The following is a 23001-nucleotide window of genomic DNA, read 5'->3' on the forward strand; positions in this document are numbered from 1 at the left end:
GGCTGGGCCCATTACTTGTTGAGCATTGCTTTAGGCCCAAACTTCCAAATTAAAATTTTGAAATAGGCAAAGGATTCATTAAATGACATATTATAATGATTTTCTTTAGAGAAATTGAGGTTGTGTTACCAAATAAAATTATATATGGTTCTTTTATAAATTTTTATTTTTATTTTTATTAAAAATATTTATTAATTAAATATATTTGTGCTTAGAAGTATAAGATTAAACATTTTGAATATATTCAAAAATATATAATTGAATATATTAAATATATTTAGAAATATGTAATCAAATATTTGTAGATATTAATATCTCAAATATATTTAGAAGTATACGATTAAACATTCCAAATGTATCCAGAAATATGCTATTGGATATTTTCAGAGATAAATATCTCAAATATGTTCAAAAATATACCACTTAACATCTTAAATGTATTTGCAAATATACGATCGAATATCTTTAAAATGTTTATAATTTTGAGACAGAACATTCAATGAATACATCTTTTCATTGCTCAAACATGTTCTAACCGAAAAAAAAAAAAAAAAATTTTGTGGAATTTCCATCCGAAAAAAAAAATTTGTGGAAGTTCGATCACTATCAATTATATCTAAAAGCATTGTGAAGAGTTTTCGTAGAATAGTGTTAAATTTATGAATGGTTTGGGGACAAAACAAAAAGAAGTGTTTTAGGACTTAATTAAGACTCTATGAATATTTTATGCATTAAAAATATTATATAAAATTATTTTATATATTTTTATATATTTAAATGGTAATAGCAAAAAACAATACTATAAAATTTTTTTAGAATTGTGAAAAGAATTTTTATTTTCTTTATTTGATATTTTTTGAAGCTTGCTTCAAACTAAAACTAAAATCTTATACGAAAGAGTAAATTTATTATCAATTAAATTGCCATATTGCCAAATGTACCTATAAAATCCTAATGATGACAGAAAATTAGGTTATAAACACAGAGAAATTGGTGCAATTGTCATTAGGAATTATTGACAAACCCATTTGTAGATGACATAAAGATTATTAATTGATTTTATTTTAAATAAAAATTCTAATTTTTAAAATTATAAAACCATACCGACATGCAAAAAGATGAATAGAAGTCGCATCATATTGGCTTTGACATTCATTTCTCAAAAAGTAATTTCAAATGCTACACATCACGGACTACTGAGAACAATCCCTCATACAATAATTAAAAAATAATCTTGAACAAAATAAAAATGTGAGAGAAATAAAACAATAAAAAGAAAGAAAAACACTCTAAAATTTTTAAAAACCACTAGCAAGCATGTATCATAATCGCAAAGGTATCCTTGAATTCCAATATCGAATTTCAATCCAAATGATATAACAAAACTGGAACCATTATTATTATATAACAGACATGCCTCATTCCCGTTATGGAATTTCTCAAGTTGGCAAACAGAGCTTACGAATAAAATATTATGAGATCCGAGAAGAAAAAAAATCTAAAAAATAAAACCCCTCAAATATTCCAAAGTATCAAATATCGAGAAGACAAAGTGTCAAAACAAATTGACCAAAAAAAATAATAATAATGAAATCCCAAATTCTTAAATTCAATCTAATTCACAAGAAGGTCTTCCCTTTTTCAGGTTTTTCTCTACAAGGAATGTACACCAATGCCAGACAAGCAAACACAAATACGAACCGAAGAAGAAAATATATATATTGAAAAATAGCCAAGGATGAAAAAATTAAAAAGTTGGCCACCATAAAAAATAAAAAAGGAAAAAAAAGAAAATGCAGAAACCGATCACATTTTCACATGCTATCAGCTCTGCCAGCCGTGGTTTTATTAGACTTAAACTTGGCCATGTTAACAAGGTCTCCAAAGAGTTTATCCTCTGGCTTGGAAGGCTTACCACTGGGTGGGACGTAAGACGAAGTGGAAACCTGGTAATTGTTTCCCAAAGAACTATCATCTCTTATAGATAGACCATACATTCGCGGGTCCAGGTAATGATTCCCTTGTTGCTGACCATAGCCATAACCCGCCATCTGATTGCCATACATTGGTTGAGAGTACATTGTTCCCATATGCCCCGCCTGCATGGGCTGTGGAAGCATACCCATGTATGGCCCTCCCTGGATCGCATGAGGGTGCAAACCCAGCTGATTATTTGGACCAACCTGGCTATTAATAGTTGACAAATGATTGCTTGTAATCGGCTGGATATACATCCCTACCACTTGCTCGTTACCCATCGGATGAGCTCCCTGGGGATGCAGACCACCTGGAGCCTGTGTGACAATCATCTGAGGGTATTGAGCACTTGTTACAGGGCTACTATCCTCCGTTGACTGAGCTTCCCAGGGTGGCGGAGGTAATGACCCACTGCTTTGAGCACCTGTCCAACCACGTAAAGACATCACAGCTTTGTAAATACACAGCCACAGCATTTTAAGAGCACAAAATCACATGCACGTAGTTCTATATAACTCCTTAAGTCACAAACAGTCTTGACATGTAGCCAGCATTAATTAGGCAAAAAAACATAGGATAAATTGATCTATCATGCTGTGACTTCATTTGCTTAATTGGAAAAAAAATGTGACTGCAAAGTTCATTGCTAGACATCATTATATTTTACAAATAAACACCCAGAATAAATAAAACGCACCATATACTGGGGAAGGTGGCTGCTGCTGCTGTGTAATCTGACCATTCCAGGCAGGAGCATTCCCCTGTGTGTATAGTGACTGCTCGTACTGAGGTGCGCCCACGTTTGGGACACCTCCATTTGGATAATATCCACCTTGTGGAGATTGAAAATTCTGCTGCTGTTGGGTATGGGGTGTCAAAGGACCGTTTTGTCCAGGAACATTACCAGACTGGGTGTTTACAGAATTTGTGTCAGAAAACATGTCAAAAAGAACAAGAGCAGTCTGATCAGACACAGAACTGGTTGGCTGTTGCCCTCCCACAGGAACAAGAGCCAGTGAATTATCTGCCTTTGGTGAACTAAAATCATCTCCGCTAAGAAGGTCCATTTTAGGATTAATATTTGCTGGAGGAGCCTGACCATTTGCTGCTGGAGCAGGAAGTAATAACTGATTCAGCGAACTACCCCCTGCACTGGCACTGGTACTGGTACTGGTACTGGCACTGGCACTTGCGGTGGATCTGCAAAAGATTCCTGACAGTTACAGCTCACTGATACCAACTTCCCAAATAAATTATACAAAAATACATTTGACATATCTATGTGTGTGTGATGCGCTCATGCTGAGTGAGTTTTTGACTGAATTTGTGAATGGAAGTTTAAAAATCTGACTTGGTTGAGAATAGGTAATTTAATTAGTAGACCTAACGTCATCAAAAAGTTGAAACTTCAATAAAATCAGGGTCATACATGTCTTATAAAACCAGAAATTTAAACTCAACCACACACTTATAATAAGGGCAATAGAGGGCAAATCATTGTTCCCCTATTTTCCAGACTCAGTGAAGAAAGAGGAAGCAGAGATGCTGGTTTAGAGTTAGCAAGTTGCCAAAAGATAATGGGCACACCTTGAGATTCCTTTGCAACTTCCTAGGTGATGAAAATAGGACCAAAGGTTCCAATAAATTCTACTACAGTTTTGACTACAACATCAAACCCCATTGAAAAAGTTGACAAATGTGGGCAAGAAGAAAAGGTTTTGAGGGGCATACTACCAAGAAGGAACATATTATTGATTCTACTTCAGCTTCTCTGACCCCAGTTGGTAAATACCCCAACAGAAACAATAAGACAACAAAATGAGAACAATAAATTTCCGTTACAACCATCAAACCTAGAAAGAAACATTTAAAACATTCATTATTTTGGCTTAGTCAGGCACAACATGTTAATGCATTTAACCCCTGGAGCTGCAGTAAAGCAAATCTTTTCAAGGAATTATTACCTCATACCAGGCTGTTTGCTGCTATCTCCAGTGTCAACTAGAGGGGCATCAACATCTACAAGTGCTCCAGAAGGTTCAGGCTTTGGGTTTTCTTTTTGAACAGGAGTTCCTGAAGCAATAGCTTCATGCTTGGCTAGTAAACGTTGCAAATCATCATTCAGCGCTAATCCTTGACACAAAAGTGATTCATCCCTGACAGAAATAAACAATCAACATGTGATTAACTGAGTTGAACACAAAACTTTATATTTAGATATCTGTCAACTTATTTTTTTCTTACCAGAAACCTATCTTAATTAAAAAACAAATAGAGAACAAATTACAGTAGTATATCAGGAATTTAACTCTCAAAATACCAAATTGTTGTCTGAATTGGTTGTGGAGACATTTCATCATCAAAATGGATTCACTATTACAAAATATAATAAGAAAGCTCAACAGAAGGTATAAACAGATTCAAAGTCAAGTCTGAATCAGGTTCGATATTGAAATCAACATACTCAATTAACACTCGGATAACACAGTTAGCAAAGCAAGATGCTTTTATGATCATCCAAACCAGAAAAAAAGCCCATACAAGCTGGCTGAGAAATGGCCATCTATGATTTTAAAGCAGTAACCTACATCATACCATCAATTTTACCTAGTACATGTATCACTCACAGCAGAAATCTTATATCTTTTCCCTTCTTTTTTTTTTTAAGCTAAGGACATAAACCTAACGAAAACCCAGTGGTCTGGCACAACAAAGCACATTTGTTTTGTATATCAGGATTTGACTCTCAAATTATAGAGATACTGTTGGAAATATTAGATGAAGTTGTTGAGTTTAAATAGGAAAGAGAATCTGTGGTCTTACGAGGTCGAGTTAACAAGGTGAACCACTCTTTGCTTATATGTCCTGCATTGGTCAACCAAATCAATAATAACCTCCTGCCTGAGCCCCTGCAGATGGAGATGCATATTACACAGATGCAAAATATAAAGGCATAGAAACTGTAGTAGACACAAAATAAAGATGATAAAAAAAAATTAAAATGTGTAACATCTCATAGTTCCCAACTCTTATTACCAACATATAAATGGTTCAATGCTCCAAAACCAGGTGAACTTGGCACCCTTTCGCAAAAATTACCAAGTAATATCTAATAAAATCCAAAACAATTCTCTAAAACACTGACACTGTCACATAATAGATCTGTTTGTTAAATATTCTAATTGACCAGAACTCTCCTCAGTATAAGTTATAAATTCCATAGTCTGTTTCTAAAAAATATTTGCCATAGACTTCATCCAAGGGCCAGATATTGTTGATAGCAATCCCTGGTTCCTTGCTATCAACAATATGAATTGCTCAATGGACAACATATAGTGAGGACTGAACATTAGAATGCAATCAATAGATTATCTAACAGAAATATGTAGAATGCACATTAGAAATGCAAATATATGGTAAAATTAAAGATATTAATTTTATTTATTTCAAAGAGATTTACCTCTTTATTGGCTGGATCTATTGCATTAAGCATTTCTGCAAGAACATCCATGATACCCCGTGCATTTTGAATTTCTGACAAGCTATCAAAAATTTTTTTGGTTAAAAAAAGAAATACATGCATAATAGACCTTAATGCAAAAATGAGTACTATATTACAGAATAAAACTGAAAAAATGAAGGAAACACCATAAAAGTCCTTAATCAATCCAATTATCAAGAGACCCCACTGATCAGTTTTTTGAAGACGTCTACACTTGCTACATGTAAGAAAACATCAAAGACAGCTAATGGGAAAGATACACCTCACCCATTATAGGCAGCAGTTACATCATGTAATCTTGCTAGACAAACACAAAATTCCCCCAATTTGCAGCATTATAACAAATGCAAAACCAAAAGGGATCACGGTACTTCATAAATCACTTCTGTTATTGATTTTGATTCCATCAAGAAGAAAAGACAATTGTATTCTCCCACATGCAATGGCAAAATAAAATAAACAATAACAAAGAACACAACAGAACTCATGATCACCACAGCATGATAAATATATATAAATGCCTAAAAAATAATTGAGTTTGAAAACATTCACAACATAATGCAAATGGTAAGCTGCAGCAGTCTAATTTATACGAAAGGGACTACTGGCTTACTAAATGCCATGCAATCAGATATACCAACAACTTTTTTGCATCAAACAGTCACAGCAGCAACTAAATGATCATCTTGAAGAACTTCAGAGAAAAGCTAGACTGATAAATAATAATATTTGTTTATTTTTCTTGAAGAGCATACAGTTAGGCCAATTAAGAAAGAAATGCCGTAAACTGCAACACTAATGCAACATAATACTGACAGGATTTTACCCCTGATTCAGATAAAAAAAATGAGAATCTAGATATGAACCTTAAGGTCGGGAACTCAGACTCCGCAGAAGGCTCAGCTCCTTCTTGCTGAAGATCAGCATTGCGAATATTTGGAGGATATGATGTCAATGGTTGAGTTTGTGGAGGTGTAAATACAGGAGCAGCCCCAGATCTCTGAGGGAATACAGCTCCAGCACGCTGATAAAAACAAGCAATTGGATGAAAAAAATATCAAACAACTTCCCAGCTAATGGTGCCAAATTGCAAAGACTCATGTTCCTTATTCCATAAAGTGAATTGCTTTTTTTATGTGAAATAATACTTTTTCTAAATAAATCTTGGTGAAATTACCAATAATTCCTGGTATGCAGCATAATATTGCGGATATCTTGCTCTCGGTCCTCCAAAAGCTTCTTGCCAAGTATCTATCAGAATCAATATCTTCTCTTTGACATGGAAATCAGGCTACACAGTAATATAAAAAAAATACTATAAACATGTTTTGCCAAAAAAATAACTATTAATACGGAACAACCAAATCATTCAAGAAAGATATATACCTTCTTCTTTACTATCTTCACCATCTCATGCAGAACATCTTTTTCTGCTACATGCATATGAACAATGTCCCCACAATTCTTTACAATAGTCTCCAACAGCTAGAATATAGCAATTAGATCAAAATTTAGTCCTACGTAAGAGAAAGTTAAAAAATGACAAGAGATGTAGCAACCACATAGATAACTTCTACAACTGATTTTAAACTAATTATAACTTCAACCATTAACAACCATTATCCAGACCATTCCAACCATTAACAACGTGCAGTTTAATAGGCCAACTTTTAAAATTTACCATCATGTCTGGAACATACATAAATATTACAAACATATAAGTATTTTTTTACTTCTAAAAAAAGGGTCTACACGGACATCATGTTTTTCAGCATTTTGATATCAATAAACAGTAGACTTTTATTTGGTAGAATAAGCAGTAGATTTTATCTTACTTAAAAAGACAAACATATTTAACATAGAGAAACAAGCTGGAATCAACATACCACACAGAAAGTGCAAGAAATATATTCTATTCTAAGATGATTTCGAGTTTCATGGAGCTTACTGTAAGAGCAAGAAGTTGAACTTTAGCATTCTTACTTCCAATGCGTTTCTTTATACCTTTAACAACATCCTTTGCTTGCCTGATATATCAAAACCAAATCAAAAATTATGAACTAAAGGAAGCTACACAAAAAGATACATAAGCCTTGAATAAAAAAAATAAAATAAAATCATAAACACACGCAAAACCATAACCGCAAAATTGGAAATCAGAATTTGAGCAATTATGCCTTTGCACATGAGGATTGCCCTTGCATATCCAAAATCCAAACAACTCAGTCTAACTACATCAATGTTGCATCAGACATCTTGGCTTACATACCACCATAAGCATTAAGTAAAGCTCATAATAATTTATCTCAGCAGATATATAAAGCAAGTGATAAAAGCACTTTTATGGCTAATAGAAATACCACACTGTAGAAATCAAATTTGAAGAGTATCCAGCCGAAAACAGCAGATAAAATACAAGACGGGATATCACTACTGCACCAAGTTTCTAAATGATTGAGGACCCATTTTTAATAAAGAACAACTAACAGAAAAAATTACTGAGACTACCAATGGCTGAATATGCAAAAGACAGATTCAACAACCCAAACTCGGATAATAAATGAAAAACTAACTTACTATTTTGTCTGCATGGAAAGAACGTATAAGTGGAAAGAAAACATCAAGCAATAATTTAAAGACTCATTCAACAGAACAAAGACTACTTCACAATTTAATAAAATATCATAACAACTCATCTCCTGTCAGCAGAGCCTTTTAAAACATCTATATAATACCTATTTTGAGAAGAAGAAGAAGGAAAAAAAAAAAAAAAGTACATGGAACCATGCAAAGGGTTCTTCCCAACCATCCCAATCTACTAGTACGACATAGCCATTGAATACTATCAACCCTTCATGTTATATCAATACATATCCCATTCAAGATAAATTATCTGACTATCTTAAGCAAACTTTCAACCATTATGTATTCATCGTACCACCTCTGAAATCTAAATATTCACAAATCCATTCCATTTGTTATTTCTCCAATTGGTTACATGAGCAACCAACCATCTCAAGTTCCTGCCTTTATACACACACTTTTACCAGAGCCTGAACCTGATGTTTCTTTAATTCCAACGTTAACACTTCAAAAGCACTTAACCCTTCTATTCTGCATTAATCCCACTAAGCAGTTTCCTTAATATCAGTATACCTCCAATATAATTATTCTAAACGTAAGGCATTTCAGGCGGCATTTAACCAAATATCAAAAGGTAAAAATGCCCATCCGAAGTTTATATACTAAACAAAGCAACGATTACAAGTTTCAAAACATGAGCAAATTAAAAAAATAATAATAATAACAAAAAATAGAGATTTAATTTAGCATCCTACACATTAAATTCAGCAAGTCCCATAGGTATAATGATAGCTTACAAATAACGTAACCAATCATGAAATCCTCAGCCGCGCCCCCCCCCCCCCCCCCCCCCCCAACCAAAAAAAAAAAAAAAACTTATTGTTAAAATATACATATGTTTGAACAAATCAAAAATGGGAAATATAGTGCAGCCAAATAGAAGGTAACTGTTCGATCAATTTCACCCAGCCTCCTTAAAAATTAGAATTATACCCCAAAAAGAAAAACTCAAAATTTTATGAAAAATATACGTATATAAAAAATTGCACTCTGTACTTATACACTTAAATTAAAAACCAAAAATAACAACAACAAAAATTAGAACACATAAAAAAGAATCATAAAATTTAAGATCGAATGAAGGGATCAAGAAAAAATCGTACCCAGGGTCATGGTTGAGCATGTCACAGATTTCGATATTCATGGCCCAATCAGGACCTATGAGCATGTCGCTTGTGGCGCGTTCCACCATAGAATTCACCATTTCCGGTCGCCTCAAAAATACAAACAGATACCCGATCCAAGAACCAACCCGGATTCTATATATCTTCCCACTTGTTCCTCCCGCAAGATCGCGCAGAGTTCCGGCGATGTCCGTAATATTCCGCTCTCTCTCTCTCTCTCTCTCTCTGAAAACTTTCTTGCTCCACTCTCTCTCCTCTCTTTCTCTCTCTCTCTCTCTCTCTCTCTCAGATCGTTCGGTTCCTCTTTTCTGTAGAGGAACGATTTTTTCTTCTTCTTTTTTTTTTCTTTCGTTTTCTTGCTTTTCTTTTTGTTTTTGTTTTTTTGGGGGATTAATTTAAATTCGAAGGCCAATCATATGGAGCCACGCGTCCATTCCCGGAGTCGCCTGCGCCGTCGTTGAGGTGTACTTCTATGGATACCGTTGGATCGGCCGACCCTTTTCATCGAACGGCATTAAACCTTACCTACTGTTTCATTCTGTTATACGTGGGCCACATCGTTGGCTTTACAGTTTTGAATATTTTCATTTTCTTTCCAGAACTATAATATATAGTAAATCCAGCTGATTATATTTATCCCAATAAAAGATTGTAAACAATTTTTTTAAAATGGAATTATTTATTTTATAAAAATTTTCAGTTCAATTCTTTTTCCTCATAGGAAAAAAATAATAATTTCTTTGAATGTAATTATTTTTCTGTTATTTACACCAAATTAAATATACTTTTCTGTTGAACGAGGATCCAGATAATCAGCTGTAAACAGTCACCAAAAAAAAATAATAAGAAGAAGTAAATACATAAATAATCAGTTGTAAACTTCTTTAATAGGAAAATGAAATTAATAAAAAAGGATAACCTCTTTTCGGGAAAAAATAAAAAAATATATATAACTAGTTATGGCTATATAATGTCTTGGAAGTTAATGATAAGTATTTTCCGTAAACATTTCAATTCAGATAATAGAGTTAAATAAATGCCACATCACTATTTTAAAAATTTTGGTTGTTTATTTACAAATTATAAAAACCAAAATATTTTCTAAGATCAAAATACTTTTTAAATTTATTTATAAAATAATGCATATTAAAATATTATCCAATGGTATATCATATATTTATATAATCTCAAATATTAATAAATAAATTTTAGATTAAAATATTTCAATGTACTTCATATATTATTTAATAAATAAATGTAGCAAATATGTTGTTTTTTAGCATTAAAAACACACTAGTAAAATATTCTCATTCTCTTTATTGAAACAATTTTGAAATAAATAATATTAGATGATATTACAATTATTATGAATAAGAAAAGATTTTAATATATTAACTAATATTAATTCAGTTAGTATATCACTTAACAATAAATAAATAAAATATTGAATTAATGTAGGGGAATTATAAATTGATAAAAGAAAAGAAACAATCTCTGCTTTATATATTTAATTAGAGAACTCAGGTCACTCACACGATAAATTCACTTTTTTATTGGCGGTTTTCGATGAGAAAATAATCGAAGTAGCCATTTCTCCCTTAGCTTGCGTTGTGGCTAATAAAGGTCAGGTTAAATTTTGTAGGAGCATCCCAATAAATCATTTTAAATGTATCATTTTTTTTTTATTTTATAGAAATAATATTTAAAAAAAATTAATAATTTTTTTTTTAAATTTGTTTGATTCTCCAGATATAGAAAGCTAAAATTATTTTTTATTTTAATAATAAATTTAATTGAATATAATATATTTTTCTATGCTATTATTATAATATTTAAGAAATAGATAATTCATATAAAACATAAAAACTACTAATAAAATAATAAATATTTATAACAAAATAAAAATAAAAAATTTAAATAGAAAATTTATTGAATAATATTTTTAAATTTTATTAGTTATTTTTAAAAATATTATTTATTATAGAAAATATACTATTTTATTTTAAATAATTTTTTAGGATACTCTAAGAGGGATGTATTCAATTTAGAATTTGATGGATTTAAAATGAATTATAAACTTTAAAGGATTTGATGGATTGTTATGGAATTCTACAGACTTCATAAAGATTTTGTAAGAATCCAATGAAATCTTTGGATTTAAAGGTGGATTTCATATTTACAATTTTCTTCACAATTTTCCTGTTAAAATCCTTTCAAATCCATTAAAATCCATTATTTTTTAAAGTCTTTTAAAATCAATGACTTTATGAATACCACCAAATTTTAAAAAGAATTCTATAAAGTCTTAATTGAATACATTTAGATTTTAATGTACTTTTATAAAATCTATCAAAATCTGAATTGAATATCATTAGATTTGTATGGACTCCTTTAAAATCTAAATCGAATACCTCAAAACTTTAAAAGACTTTTAAAATCTTTTAAATTCTAAATTGAATGCATCCCCCTAAGTGATGTACCTATATTGTTTAAATATAACGTGTGTGTATATATTTATATATTTGTTTTGCTTCAAAATTGTAAATATATTTTTTGATTCTTATAATAGTATGTAGTTTAATTACATTCGATCTCTTTTATTTCTTTGTAAACCTCAATAATTTTTAATAAATCAATTTTTTATGATATATTCCTCTATGTATATTTATAATTCTTATAATAATTTTTAATTTTTGAACTTTTTTATGATATACTCCCCTATTTATACTTTTAGTTCTTTCTATTTTAGGAGGAATTTTAAAGCTTCTAATAAGATATGGATAATCTCTATCACATATTAATTAAAATTTAATTTAAATATAATTTAATCAATTTGATTTCAAAAATATTATTAACTTTCTTTTGTGTTTTAAAAAATCAGTGTTTTTCTTTGTTTGTTTAATTACATCATTATATCTTGTAGAGAACAGATTGTGTTTTACAACAGCTGAAACTAAATTGTAATTAGTGAAAATTTTAAAAAATTCATATGGCTTAAATTTTGGATTTGTATGTATCAAGTTTTCCCCTGTAAAAAGGAAATTTTCTCTTTCATATCAAACACAATTCCAAAGGTATGGATTCCTAATCAAGTACAAGAGTTGACAATCGCTCGCAATATTCCAAGATTCGTACACGGGCTCGGGGCAGAAAAAATCCAAACGAAAAACTACATTGAACCAACCGAAATGCTTAAATATATATGAAAAAATGTAGATAAATAGAAATAAACGATGCACAAGGAACTAAACAAGTCTTGATTTCAGAAAACTACCCACTATACTATTCTCTGTCTATGGCAGTAATTTAAGTGTTGTAGTGTATCTATTATAGAATGGAAAAACAAAGTACGAAAAAAACAAATATGCACCACTTTTTGCAAAGCAATGCTTGGATAACAACTACACAATCATATTTAAAAAGCATATATAGATGCTCCACTAGCTCTTTATATAATGCAATTTTCTTTGGAAATAGTTTAGATTTTGTCGGTTTCTTTGATGACTGATACTTGTAAAGTTTCCGCAATGATCCATACCAGCGCATATATATATATATATATAAATTAATATAATGAAAAATTGGCAGTCCCTTTGTGCAACAGCAGAGGAAAATGGAGCAGGCTATGCATTTTCTAAATACGATCAATCATATAGGTCTGCAAGTACATATAGAGTTTGAAAGTTAAAAAAAAAACAAAAAAAATGTTAGAGAGAGAGAATAATATAATAATCAGTGAGGTTTATTAGTATTATTATTATTATTATTATTATTGTTGTTGTTTTTGTTGAAATAATAATCAGTGAGTTACCCATTTCAATTTTCCTTTTCCCTTTTCATTCACTTTTCAATCTGTTATGCATTAGCCCCTGTACTGTTTTTCATATGATACAGAAACAAGCTGCATTCCGGAAGGATTAATTTCCAAATGGTATAAGCTATTCGCTAAAAATATATATTTTTTTGGAAACAATAATATAATGCCCATAAAAAAAAAAAAAAGAAACAATAATATAATGGACATCAAATTGTTTACTAACATCAAATTTTTTAATAACTGATAGAACAAAATAATGTATATCATTATTTTTTTTTTCACTTATCTATATTTAGTTTATCTTAATAATGAGGTTATTGTGCTACATAGTCCATAGTAACCACCTTGCCGTTTGTAACATTGTTGTTTCTAAAAATTAAAATAAAGCCATTGATCACAACAGAAAATCCTTTCTTCAGTACCTTTTTTATTAACAAATGAAGCATACACAGTGGTTACCTTTTTACACCAACTGCAATCACCTTTTACAAGGATGCTATGCAAATTGTAAAGTTCTCTTTCTTTTTTTCCAACTGAAGAAAATGGGGAATATGCCAACAGGGGTAGCCCCACTATAACAGAAAAGCCAGCAGTAACTTGCTAAAGAGACTCACAAGGACATCATAATTAGCTAGATCGAGATGCATTTTTCTGGTGCTTAAATTTCATCAAAATGCCAACAACAGAAGAAAAATAACTCAATAAGGAACAGGCACTCGAACAGTAGGGGGTCCGGTTTTCATGTCCTCAAGAAGAAGATTCAAGAGAGCTTGAGTCACAACACCTTCTTTACCTACAAAAAAGCAAATAATTACATCAATTTATCAACTATATATTAGGAGTTTCTTCAATCCAACAATTAGGAAATGTATCGAATATCACTAAAAACTTCTTACCATTGCCAATAACTTGTTCATCCCAATATAATACGGGACGAACAAGAACTCCACTGCCAATAAGCATCATCTCACTTGCTTTCTTCCCTTCCTCCACGGTCAGATTCCCTACTCTAACTCCATGAAGCTTGCCCTCCCCAACCAGCTTTTGTGCAAGAGTAAAAACTCTCTTAGCCGTGCATCCACTAAGAATTTTGTCAAATTGAGGCATTAGAAATTCCTTTTCTTCTGTAACAAATGCCAAATTCATGTTTGGCCCTTCAGCTATGAACCCTTCATCGTCCAGCCAAATGGCTGCAAATGCACCCTTTTCTTCAGCTTCAACCTTGGAAAGAACATTTGGAAGGTAATTCACACTCTTCACGGTTGCAAATTGAGGGTGTTTTATTGGGATCGACGTAGTTACTACTTTGACTCCCTTTGAATCAAAAGGTGATTGATCTTGGTATACTACAGCATAAAGAGCTGGTTTAAGGTAAGCAGATGGAGACAAAAGGAAATCACCAGGTCCTGCTGAAAGCCAGTATCTCAGCGATCCATTCCTGCAGTTTGAGGCACTCACTGTCTGTATAAGTATGCTTCTTATGCTATCCCTATCAAATGGTAGATTAATTTTGGCCAAGGCTGCTGATCTTAGGATTCTGTCAAGATGTTGTTCCAACTCATACAGATGTCTGGGGATGTAAAAGATGCATAAAATTAAAACGAATTTCATTAGAAATTTCCTAATGAGTATTAAAACTCAGCAAGAATCAGCATCTACAGTTCACAGGGTATAAACTTCCATGATTAATGTGAGGTTATAAATACAGATACTTCTACACTAGCCAGAAAAAGATTGAAAATTCCGAGTTCATTGGTATAGGATTATTATTATTTTTTTCTTTTTCTACTTTTTGTTCTACTAAATTCACATACTTAAAGTTCTATGCATATTTGAGTTCTCAAAGCATAAGCACAGCATTTTCGAGTAGAGAATTACTGACCCGTCTACAATGGCAGCAGTGTCAAAGACACCGTGACCCCTATGGACCATGTGGTCGTCTATAGGAATCACCATGGCAGCTGAATCTGTTGTTATTCCACCAAATATGCTAGAGTACATGGCCAGGAATTTTTGGTTGCCTTTATTGTTTACTCCGTGAGATTTTAGATTTTCAATTGCTCGGTAAGTTTTTAGATTTGCAATTGCCTTAGCAGAAACGTCAATACAGCAACATTAGCAACAATTAAAAATAAAAAAAATAAAAAAAAAATCACCATTTCTCGTGTCAAGAATAAAAGAAAATGAAGAAAACCGAGACTGAAGAACAAGAAAGATTTTCTTCGATAATGTTTATTGCATAAAACATTAAAATTGATGAACCAATTAACTAAATTCCCTTATCATAATCCAGATTAATTTTCTTTCCTTTTTCCTCTGTTTTACACATGGTAAAGATTAAGAAGAAACACCTATAAACCCAATCTGCAAAAAGGAAGAGCAATGACATACAAATACCGTTAAAAGAATAAATTATTTGGCGAAAGCAAACCTCTGCACAACTTAGAAGTGGGATATCAGACGTATGAATTCTACAATCTGCCACAAACAATAGGTCGCCTTTCATTTCAATTACGTACCAATTAAATTAAGTAAAAAAAAAAAAAACATTTAGTTGTCCCAAAAAATCACAGTGATCATATCTCGAATAAGCTATATACATCATCATTTTGAGAAAGATAATAAATTCGAAGCATAAAATAAACCAAAGAACTAGGAAGAGAAAGTCAAAATTACTTTACCTCCCAAAGCTTCATTCCTGGTTGAATTTCTAAAGGACCCATGAATAAGAAAATTCCGAAACCCAGGTCCTGATAATAATGAAAGATTCTTCGGAATTGCTTTAGAAACGTATACAGCTGGGTTTTGGTAAATGGGTCTGGGGACGGATGGGATGGAAGCGGCCATGGAAAAACAAAAAGAACAAAAGCAGAGAGGAGTTTTGAGAAGACCCTTGGCCTGGTTACTTGGTATTCACTATTTGAGTCGAGCAGAGAGATTCATATGTATAAGCAGAAAAAAAGACAAAGAGCTCTCCATTATTTTATTTGTATTTGTATGGTCAACGGTACAAGGAAAATTAGAAAACGACATATTTCCAATCAGAATTAAAGCCCGGGTGATTTTTGGGAGGTTTAAGAGCGCTGTAAAATCTTTGAAAAAATAAAATAAAAAAGCCGTATAAAGGGTAAAAATATTTTTTAATTTAGTGATTTTGTTATAAAAAAAGTAATTGATTTTGATTTTTTTTTAAATTAATTAAATGACATTTCGAAAATCACTTTTACTGTGTTTGGATTGGATTGAAAAAGTAGAATGGAAAAGAAAAGAAATGACTTAATTCTTTTATTTTGATTATAAAAATGAAAGAAAAAGAAAATAAATTATACATATTTTAACTATTCAATTTTCCATTTAAATTTTTTTAAAAAAAAATTGATACAATTTTTAAATATTATAATATTATCTTTATTAATTAAAAATTATTTTATTGTAATATTATAATTTACCGTTTATTGCTCTTCTTTTGCTATTTGCCTTGCATTTGAACTAGAGTTGGCAAATCCACTCTCTGAGCCTCAATAACAAACAGCATCATCTGATGTTTCAGGTCCACTTAGATCAACAGCATTATAAAATATAAACTACATTAATTACTTTTTATCTTTTTCTTCTTCCTTTTTTGCCCTTTTTCTTTAAGTAATCATTTAAATAAATAATTATTATAAATATATATATATATATATATATTTTTTTTTTCTTTTCTTTTCTGTTCTTTTCTTTCCTCTCACTCCCAAATGGGCCCCTTGGCAGTTAGTAAGCAGTGACCAGAGTCCAGAAAGGCCCCCTTTTCAATTTTTTTTTTTTACTCTGACCTCCACAGTACAGGCTACGTGCACCTTCCTCCTACCGCGGTTACCATTTTCTTTTTCTTTTTTTTTTTTCTTTTTTTTTTTTTTTTTGGGGGACAAAGCGGTTACCGATATCTCACCCACCATCATTAATTCCACGTCAAGCACAATCATCCATATTTTGTATTTTTTTGTTTGTTTATAAATTCTGTGTATATTTGCATATTAAGAACCAATCATTTTTTCTTTTTATTAATCAATAGCTGTTATATTTTCACATGATATAATTACATTCTGTATATGTAGCTGATTATAAGCATATTATCATTATATTATTATATTACCAAAAATAATATAATGCATCATCATATAGTTCACATGATATAAATTTAATACGCGTGTGCATTATTTATGGTATATCTGATTTTTAAAAAAGATAATTCCTCGAGTGCAATAAATAGCACATTATTTTTATGTGTTTCATTAAAAATAAAAAAATATAACTTCATAGAATATCCGACTTTTAAAAGGATAATTTATCAATTGCAATAATAGTACATTATTTTTAATTAGCACAGCTAACAGCAAATGGATCTATCGATACAATAAAAAGCCGATCAAAATATAAATTATTTTCCAAATATATTTCATAATATGATTCAAAGGCAGTTTTTTTTTAAGCTATTCTTTCATCTCTCCATCAGAATAGAAAATCAACTCGCAACCGCATTACTTAATTGAATTTGTTGAAAAACAAAATTTAAGTTTTTAATAAGTATAATTTTGGCTATTGAATGAATAACCTTGTATACATGACAAACATAGTCATCCGTAAGTTTTCATTGCCTGTTCACTTTTAAATGTATTCATTAAATTTTTCTGAAAAAACAGTTAATTGGATTTTAATATCTTACGTTTTGATTTTATTATATGTTAATTTTGGAATTTAAAACATTCTATATTAGATCATTGATCTACAATATGTTTTACATTAGTTAAATTTTTAATTGGCTAACAAAAATTTAAAAATTAAGAGAGTTTTCTCATTAATTAATTGATTAACCTGTCATTTTCTTCTTGTTTTGTTTGTAAATTGAAAATCTATATTGTTTTTTGCTAGTCAATTTATAAATTAATTTAGCATTTGGAGTATTATGAAAGTAATTATAAATTTCAAGCTCAATATGGAGTATTTAAAATTCATAAGTTTAATATGCATTATGGCCAAAGTAGAATAGCATTTCTAATGAGAATATGGATCATAAAAGTTAAGGTGTGAATTGTTAGAGAAAATATAAAAGAAATAAAATCCACATCTGGTTAGTTCAAATTAAAAAAAAAATGATAATTCAACTTATATCTGAATTAGCAATCTATCTTTGTTCAAAATTTCAAAGGCTCTGTTAAATATCATAAAATATTTTTTAAAAAATTATTACAAATTACATATATTTTAAAAAACTAATAAAAATATATAATTAATTAACAATTTTAAATATGTTTTATGCATATTTTATTATTGACAAACTACTTTGGAATTGACCATACCTTTATATTCTTTAAAATTTTAATAATATTTAATAATCTTGGGAGATGCTTTAAATATTAAAATGCAATTATAAGAAGAATAATATCCATCTATAGACAAAGATGATTTGTTAAAAAAAAAACAAGTGCTATGCTTCCTGTAAAAGTGCCTTTCACCTTTTAAAGTATTGTCTAGCGCAACCGCAGTCGTCTACCTTTATTTATTATGGGATAGAAACGACAATTTTAGAAACTTTAGTGGGAAGCTGAGTCATACACCAACATGTTTCTCAGACCAACAAAACTTGTGGATTAACCCAAAAGCGATCCAAACAACAATTTCTTCCTTTTTTTTTCCCTTCTAAAATGGGCTCGAACCGGTTGGTGGACCCCAATGGATCAAAATTTATTGGAAGCGTAGGTTATGGTACGGTTGGTAACTCTACGCGCCTCCGCACATGAAAAAACCCGCCAAATCCAAGAACCAGAAAATGCGAGAAAGTGGCGCTGACTTGCCGTTCGTATATCTGAAACCGAAAGCACCGACTCAAAACCAAAATTCCCCTTCCTATCTTCCTCTTCCTTGCTTTACTCTCTCAGTTATAGAATAAAAAGAAAAACTACGCTTTCTCAGTTCCTCCAAACAAATTTCCCAAATTTAAAACCCTGGTCCTAATATTCAATTATTCATAATCTTGCAATTAGGGTTTGCTAAATTTTTCCCATCTAATACTGGGTTTCTAATTTTAATTTAATTGCTTTACATTGTAAGAAATTTAGAACTAGCAAAATTTTTTTTTTTTTTTTGGGGAAATGTTACTATGATCTGTGTGTTCAAGACAATGGATCACTGATCTGATTGAAGGTGGAAAGTTACTTTAATTAGGGCTAATTTTTTTCGCTAGAAATTTGATTCTGGGTATGGCGATAATTGGCGACGCGCTTCGCCAGGCGTTCATGCCTAAGCACGAATATGAGTGCATCCGGGAAGAAGAAAGAGCATGGGGCAAACTTCAAAGACCTCTATCTGTGGCTTTTATGGCTTTCGTTTCCCTTCTATTTATCATATGCACGATTATTAGCTTGAACATTGTTTTCCCGAGCGACATTGCGAAAAGGCCGTTCTGCAGTGACCGGAGGCTTCAGCGGCTGCCAGTGGATGTGAAAGAAGAAGGTGATCCTGATCTGTTTCCTGGAGCTTTTTATCTTACCGACCAGGAGGTTGTGGATTATTACTGGATGGTTGTGTTCCTTCCCTCCATGATGGTTTTCTCAGTAACCGCAGTATATCTAATTGCTGGTACGGAGATTTTAAGCCTTTTGTTATTTTTTGTTATTTTTTTAATTTTAATATTTGAAGTTCTAATTTGGTTGCTAAGAACTGAAGGGAAACAAAAATGGTATTGGAGTTTTGAATTTTTTGTGTTTTGAATTACTGGGTTATTTATGGTAAACATTTGCCTAATGGAGCCAACTGACAGGTACTAAGCTTTCTACAGTTGAGGATCCATCATCCTACACTTGTTTCATGCATTGAAAATGTGTTATGTAAAAATTTACAAGAATTTATTGCAATTTGCATTTGGCAGATTCCTTAGTTTTGTGAGTTCAAGTTAGTTTTCCATTCGCAGTTGCTTGTGTTGGTAGGCTAACCTGCCGTGATGTCTTTTTTCTTGTTTGTCTATTGGCTACTATTTTTCTGACTGTTCATCTCTTCAGTTGGGTTACTAAAATTTACTACATCCAAATAACTAAGAAGATGTTGAATATCATGTGATATGATATGTGAACAGAATGTGTTTGTCCATACTTTTTGAAATTGAAGTTAAAGCTATGATGTTTGAGAAATATGTATAGGTGATTTTGTAGGCTTCGTCATGTCTCATGCATGTATGGGTCAAACTTGGTTTTTCTGTCACTTTCCCTCTTTTCAATACTTGATTTTAAGGACAAGTCGATTTATTTATTAAGGGACTAATGAAGGATAAGTATTGAAAGAATTTAATGGAGCATGTCAGTATAGCTATGACGTTTGAGAAATATGTATGGGTGATTTTGTAGGCTTTGTCATGTCTCATGTCATGTATGGGTCAAACTTGGTTTTTCTCTCACTTTCCCTCTTTTCAATACTTGATTTTGAGGACAAGTCGATTTATCTATTAAGGTATTAATGAAGGGTAAGTAGTGAAGAATTTAATGGAGCATGTTAGTATAGCTGCATATTTGAGTGCCAAGAAATTTTGGTATATATCTTGGATGGTTTTATTTTTTTGGTAATTACATATCTTAGAATGCTGGTGGACGGAGTTAAAAGTTGTAAAATTCCTTAAATTAACTATTTTTGTTGTCTTACTTTTAGTTGATATTGATCAAGAATCTGGCCTTTACTGTAACTGAGACCATACAGCACATATGTGGTAAAGCTTAAACAAAGAGTTAGTTTAAAAGTTATAATTGCATAGTTAAACCTTGCAATATTTATTTTCTGAGCTCTATTTTAACTTTGTAAATTGCTGAGCTTAATATATTCTCTGGAAATTACAATGTTAGAAGTGATTGAGTGAGAATATTTATGGGTGTGAATAAAATCTCACTGATGGCCAACATAACTCCATTGTTTTGGGAGAATCATATTTCTTAACAAATTTAGGTAACAAAACACAAAATTTTGGTAAGCGTTGGTTAGTTTGGTATTGAATTCTGTCATTTAAATAGACGTTTTACATGATTCTGCGTGAACTATATTAAACACTCCATGGTAGTATATTTTATGCATTTCTTAAATTGTTGTTAACTTCTTGCAATCATCCTGCAGGGTTCATTGTTGCTTATTCTGCTCCAACAAGACATGTGTGCTTAAAGGTGGTTGAGAATAATTATTGTGCTTCAAAAAGAGGTACTCTCTCTCTCTCTCTCTCTCTCTCTCTCTCTCTCTCTCTCTCTCTCTGTGGGAATATTTGGCTGTCCATTCCCTTAATGTTGTAATTGCTAGAAAAAGGAAAACTAGGATTTAAATTATTATCAATCTGATTTCTAGGCAACTGAAATTTCCGGGATATTTTTCATTGCTGCTGCTCGATTTCATATTTCCATCAATAGATATGAGAGAAATATGAGAGACAAATTGAGCTTGAGTCATAGAACTTTTCTTAGGGTAGCTAGGGATTACATGTCAAATCTCAAATAAATGGTTCTTGAAACTATCCATTTGTAATCTGCAGGTGGGGTACGCTGTCTATCCATTTTGAATGCTGTCTTTGCAATTATATTCGGTCTTCTTGCATTGTTTCTTGGTTCAAGCCTCCTGACATTAGGGAGCAGCTGTTCTTTACCCCTCTTCTGGTGCTATGAGGTTGCATCATGGAGTCTGGTTATTCTATATGGGGGAAGTGCCTTTTTCCTTAGAAGGAAAGCAGCTATGATTCTAGATGAAGGAGACTTTGGTGGTCGAAACCTTGGACTTGAAATGTTGGAAGCAAGTCCTTTGGAAGTGACACCAGAGGTTGAAAGGCGGGTTAATGAAGGGTTTAGGACTTGGATGGGGTCGTCCCTCCTATCTTCTGACGAAGAAGATGAACCTGACAGTTACTAGGAAGTGCCTCACGTAACATGGACCAACTCTAATAGACAAACAGTCTAACCTTTAAATGAAAAGCACTTCAAAACTAAACAGCTTCCTGGCAATTTTGTTTTACAACTTCAGCCTTGGGAGAGGATAGAGTTCATTTTTGTTCATCAAAGAAGCCAGCTTCATGATGGTTCAACAGATAAATGCGAATGAAATGCTAATGACAGGGATTGGAATGGTGTCCATTTTGTGCGCCGCTAGTTTTTCAGTATTCTATTTTCCATATCTCCATAGCTTGTGAATAATTGAACGGTATATATTTGTATGCTTTGGAACCGAAGTAGTGAAAAAGCTTAGCCCTTGTTTTAGCCATGTAATTCAAAAACAGTTTTCTGTTTTTTATAACAGATTTTGAGGTGTATGACAAAACAAGGACTAGCTTTTGAGCATCTCATGTTGACCTAGTGTATGTATGCATTTCAATCCCCTAGTAGAGTTATCTGGATGATTGGCATCCAAGGACAGTTCGAGTTGAACATTTTTCAGTCTGGTTCGAGACAAATGGAGGGGAAATAGTTCGTGCAACGGATAAAGAATCAAGCTCCCATTCGATCAAACCTGCACAATTCAAAACTTCTTACACTACAATTATTTGCTTATTAGGCCCTCTTTTTGCAAAGAAATTTGTCGTCCATTTATCAAGTGTGTCAAATCAGTAGCACAATGAGATTATATTTCCCTGTCTCGTTCGGGCATTTAGAGTGGATGATTAAGGTTTTGTTTGGCTGTAGCTTTAAAAAAATTGGTTTTCATTTTTAAAGCTCAAAATTACTTTGGAAGTATTTGTATAGTTTTTCAGAAATGCATTTGGCTTTTAAAAGTGCTTTTAACCAAAATGGAAGCGCTTCTAAGGAAATATTAGTAAAAGCCATCCCCATGCATGGCTTAAATGGTAACATCTCTCTGTCTTTTTCTATACATTATTATTATTATTATTTTTCGTTAAATATAAAAAATACTATACATATAAAATTTGAAAACTATATATGGTA

The 23001-nt window shown here is 31.8% G+C and overlaps 3 protein-coding genes across 4 annotated transcripts; 1 reads left to right on the forward strand and 2 right to left on the reverse strand.

The window, feature by feature from the left end:
- Positions 1 to 1579: 1579 nt before the first annotated feature.
- Positions 1580 to 9616, reverse strand: LOC107420705 (TOM1-like protein 9). Its single transcript, XM_016029733.4, has 10 exons — positions 9226 to 9616; positions 7428 to 7506; positions 6866 to 6964; positions 6657 to 6770; positions 6346 to 6503; positions 5438 to 5519; positions 4801 to 4886; positions 3942 to 4133; positions 2675 to 3177; positions 1580 to 2401 (listed from the first exon to the last, which is right to left on the reverse strand). The coding sequence occupies exons 1-10, from the start codon at positions 9324 to 9326 to the stop codon at positions 1815 to 1817; spliced, it is 2001 nt and encodes a 666-aa protein (XP_015885219.2). The 5' UTR covers positions 9327 to 9616; the 3' UTR covers positions 1580 to 1814.
- Positions 9617 to 13453: 3837 nt separating this feature from the next.
- Positions 13454 to 16019, reverse strand: LOC107410133 (D-amino-acid transaminase, chloroplastic). 2 transcript variants are annotated; one of them, XM_048476415.2, is made up of 5 exons: positions 15745 to 16019; positions 15495 to 15541; positions 14946 to 15151; positions 13960 to 14633; positions 13454 to 13856 (listed from the first exon to the last, which is right to left on the reverse strand). In XM_048476415.2, the coding sequence occupies exons 1-5, from the start codon at positions 15908 to 15910 to the stop codon at positions 13762 to 13764; spliced, it is 1188 nt and encodes a 395-aa protein (XP_048332372.2). In that variant the 5' UTR covers positions 15911 to 16019; the 3' UTR covers positions 13454 to 13761. The 2 variants fall into 2 exon arrangements, with proteins under 2 accessions (XP_048332372.2, XP_048332373.2); XM_048476416.2 differs by lacking the exon at positions 15495 to 15541 and having other exon boundaries at positions 15745 to 15926.
- A 2730-nt stretch (positions 16020 to 18749) lies between these two features.
- On the forward strand, positions 18750 to 22907 carry LOC107420651 (uncharacterized). The gene is made up of 3 exons (XM_048475524.2): positions 18750 to 19681; positions 21197 to 21277; positions 21603 to 22907. The coding sequence occupies exons 1-3, from the start codon at positions 19303 to 19305 to the stop codon at positions 21971 to 21973; spliced, it is 831 nt and encodes a 276-aa protein (XP_048331481.1). The 5' UTR covers positions 18750 to 19302; the 3' UTR covers positions 21974 to 22907.
- Positions 22908 to 23001: the final 94 nt, after the last annotated feature.

The sequence above is a fragment of the Ziziphus jujuba genome, chromosome 5 (assembly GCF_031755915.1).
Source record: "Ziziphus jujuba cultivar Dongzao chromosome 5, ASM3175591v1".
In the NCBI taxonomy this organism is placed as follows: Eukaryota; Viridiplantae; Streptophyta; class Magnoliopsida; order Rosales; family Rhamnaceae; genus Ziziphus; species Ziziphus jujuba.

Bases quoted from the DNA above. Each gene is read 5' to 3' on its own strand.
- LOC107420705 (XM_016029733.4), bottom strand. From the start codon at position 9,326: ATGGTGAATTCTATGGTGGAACGCGCCACAAGCGACATGCTCATAGGT. The intron at 5,520-6,345 runs GTTCATATCTAG...AATTTTTGATAG, and splicing joins TCTGAGTTCCCGACCTTAAG to CTTGTCAGAAATTCAAAATG. The intron at 4,887-5,437 runs GTAAATCTCTTT...CTCCATCTGCAG, and splicing joins TAGATCCAGCCAATAAAGAG to GGGCTCAGGCAGGAGGTTAT.
- LOC107410133 (XM_048476415.2), bottom strand. From the start codon at position 15,910: ATGGCCGCTTCCATCCCATCCGTCCCCAGACCCATTTACCAAAACCCA. The intron at 14,634-14,945 runs GTCAGTAATTCT...TTACATCCCCAG, and splicing joins ACTGCTGCCATTGTAGACGG to ACATCTGTATGAGTTGGAAC. The intron at 13,857-13,959 runs GTAAGAAGTTTT...GCTTTTTTGTAG, and splicing joins TGAACAAGTTATTGGCAATG to GTAAAGAAGGTGTTGTGACT.
- LOC107420651 (XM_048475524.2), top strand. From the start codon at position 19,303: ATGGCGATAATTGGCGACGCGCTTCGCCAGGCGTTCATGCCTAAGCAC. The intron at 19,682-21,196 runs GTACGGAGATTT...ATCATCCTGCAG, and splicing joins CGCAGTATATCTAATTGCTG to GGTTCATTGTTGCTTATTCT. The intron at 21,278-21,602 runs GTACTCTCTCTC...TGTAATCTGCAG, and splicing joins TTATTGTGCTTCAAAAAGAG to GTGGGGTACGCTGTCTATCC.